The sequence below is a fragment of the Loa loa genome (assembly GCF_000183805.2).
Source record: "Loa loa unplaced genomic scaffold supercont3.1252, whole genome shotgun sequence".
NCBI classification, from domain to species: Eukaryota; Metazoa; Nematoda; class Chromadorea; order Rhabditida; family Onchocercidae; genus Loa; species Loa loa.
In genome coordinates, this window is record NW_018109432.1 from 1 (window position 1) to 2,365 (window position 2,365).

General features: G+C 34.9%; 1 protein-coding gene across 1 annotated transcript; it reads right to left on the bottom strand.

Moving 5' to 3' along the window:
- Nucleotides 1-34: 34 nt before the first annotated feature.
- On the bottom strand, nucleotides 35-1,611 carry LOAG_14709 (hypothetical protein; the record flags this gene model as incomplete). The annotated part of the gene is made up of 3 exons (XM_020448845.1): nucleotides 35-63; nucleotides 641-847; nucleotides 1,194-1,611. Coding segments are annotated over 3 exons (654 nt in total), but the record flags the coding sequence as incomplete, so codon positions are not given.
- Between the last annotated feature and the right edge of the window lie 754 nt (nucleotides 1,612-2,365).

Genomic DNA, 2,365 nt, shown 5'->3' on the forward strand with positions numbered 1-2,365 from the left:
ATTCTTTGCGATTGTTCGTGTGAAAAGTACATCTGCGATAAGAACACTCACGAATTTCGTTTTCTGAAAAACTCTTATAATATCGGGCGATCATGAAGAATAGAATAAACAGTATGATTTTTGATAGGAATTAATTTTAAAAAATAGCCGTTTCTGTCACTAATTACTCTTATAATATGTTGAATAGTAAAGAGAATGAAAACAAAACAGATCAGAAAGCCAATGTCAAAATGAGACTATAAATTGGCATCTGTTTTGATGGCAGCATTGAGGATGCCGCGCAATTTCTGATACTTACACACCTTTTCGTGCATTGTATATGCCCGAATTGTGGATGTGCTGCAGTTAGGTCTGAGACGAAAATTTTTAAAATATTGTCTCACTCCGTCAAAAGAAATGGACACTTTGACGAGTTTAGCTTCGTTTCCTGCATGACTTTTCTGAATTGCAATATTTATTGAATTTTGCATTATTACTCCGTGGTCGCGGATGTTCTGCAGCACATTTTCATGTGCATTCTGCTATTCCAGACAGAAAAACGTGCTTGAAATTTTGCTAAATTTGCGAAACTAATAAGAAGTTCTAGAGTGTAGCTCCTCGTGACTTTTCATGTTGTGCTTAAAGGTGAAGAATCTCTTACGGCTTTCACATTGATGTTTAGTTTGATGTGTTTCATTGTGAGAGGTAAACGATGAATGATTGAAAGTTCGTCCACAATCGGATCGTTTGCGTTTGTAAGTGAATGGTTCGTCGTGCGTTTTCTTGCATTTTCTATATTCACCGCGATTCTCAAAGCTCGCAATGCATCCGATATGCATCCGATATGCATCCGATACACGATTTTGTTCTGAAAAAACTCCTCTTATAATATTTGTATTTGTAATTAGCACTCCATTACTGTAGTTGCTAAATAATTAATGTAATTTGAAAACTGATCCTGGTAATGCACAAAATAAGCTTATCACATCACATTTCACTTGAATTACTAGAAAATGTTCACTTTCTTTTTCTAGAAAATGTTCATATATTAGGGACAAAAAATTTTCTTTAATGGACGGATATCGTAGATCAAATAACTGCGAATTTTCTGCTGTAACGAAATCAGTATCGTCCTTAATTTTTTGCAATCTCATTTTCACGCGATTTTTTGAACTGTAAGGGTTGGAAGAAAAAGTGATTGCGTAATACCTTACCATTTATTCCCGGTAATTCTCCACCAATATTGCTTGTACTGGTATCTAAATTAAATGGTGATAAATTGCAGATGAGTTCAGGGAAGAGATCTTTGTCAACGTTTATTCCCAACAATTCTCGATCAGTATTTTCCCGTTCGATATTATAAGCGAAGCCGTCGGTGACTTCCTGGGATTGTTCATCATTTGTTATTATCGTCACTTGTTCCCGGTCGCTCTTGTATGTATCGTCATTATGGTCAGGCAATGTCTCCAAATTGTTGTCGACGATATCAGATGTATGGCAAAGGTTCAGACTGACACCTGGGTTATAGCCAGGATAATGATATGCGGGGGGATTAAGTGGAGAGAAAGTTTTATTATAAGCCAAAGTGACGCAAAGCAGAAGACTGAACCAAATGATCTGTGTCATTGACATAATGAAGAACAAGGCAAAATGCAAAATTTTCAAAATGGTAGGAATGCTCGAATAGAAGCCTTTTTATATCACATTGAATGGAATTAAACGACCAAAGGTTCAAGTAACTTTTGATCTGCACGATTAGCAGTATTTCTCATATTTTTTTCTCTTACATTCAAATTTCCTATCTCTAACTCGATAGTTGATGAATATGCTTTTAATCCCCGACGAAAACCTCATGAAAAGGGTTGCAGATAAATTGAAGTACAAAAAGACAATGTTATGACATGCAAAAAATTGCGAAATAATCAGAGCATTACTGTAAATTTTGCAAAATTCATCACAAAAAAAAGAAAAAACTGTTTTTTATTCATGGCATACAGTTGTTTGGAGCAAAGATTATTCGGATTTAAAACGAATTCATTGATATTTGCTTTGCTTCCTACAAATTTATTCAGTTTTCGCTTCTGCTTTTGCAAAGCAAAAAGCAAGTGTGATGCTGAAATCAGTGATTTGTTATGTTTTTTGAAAACATTCAATCATCAGTCCTTTTCCCCAAATTCCGGAAAGGGACAATTTCAGTTTCTGTTAATCTTGAATTTCACACGTTAAAATGTGTTCGAATTCACAATGTCTTCTTTCATTAAGGTACTAATTCCCGAAATATCCCGCAACGATGAAAAGAACGCGATTCATGATACCATTACTCATTGGTATTCACAATATACTATTAGCAACCCTTACGATTCTCACTGATTCATGTTATTGTTTT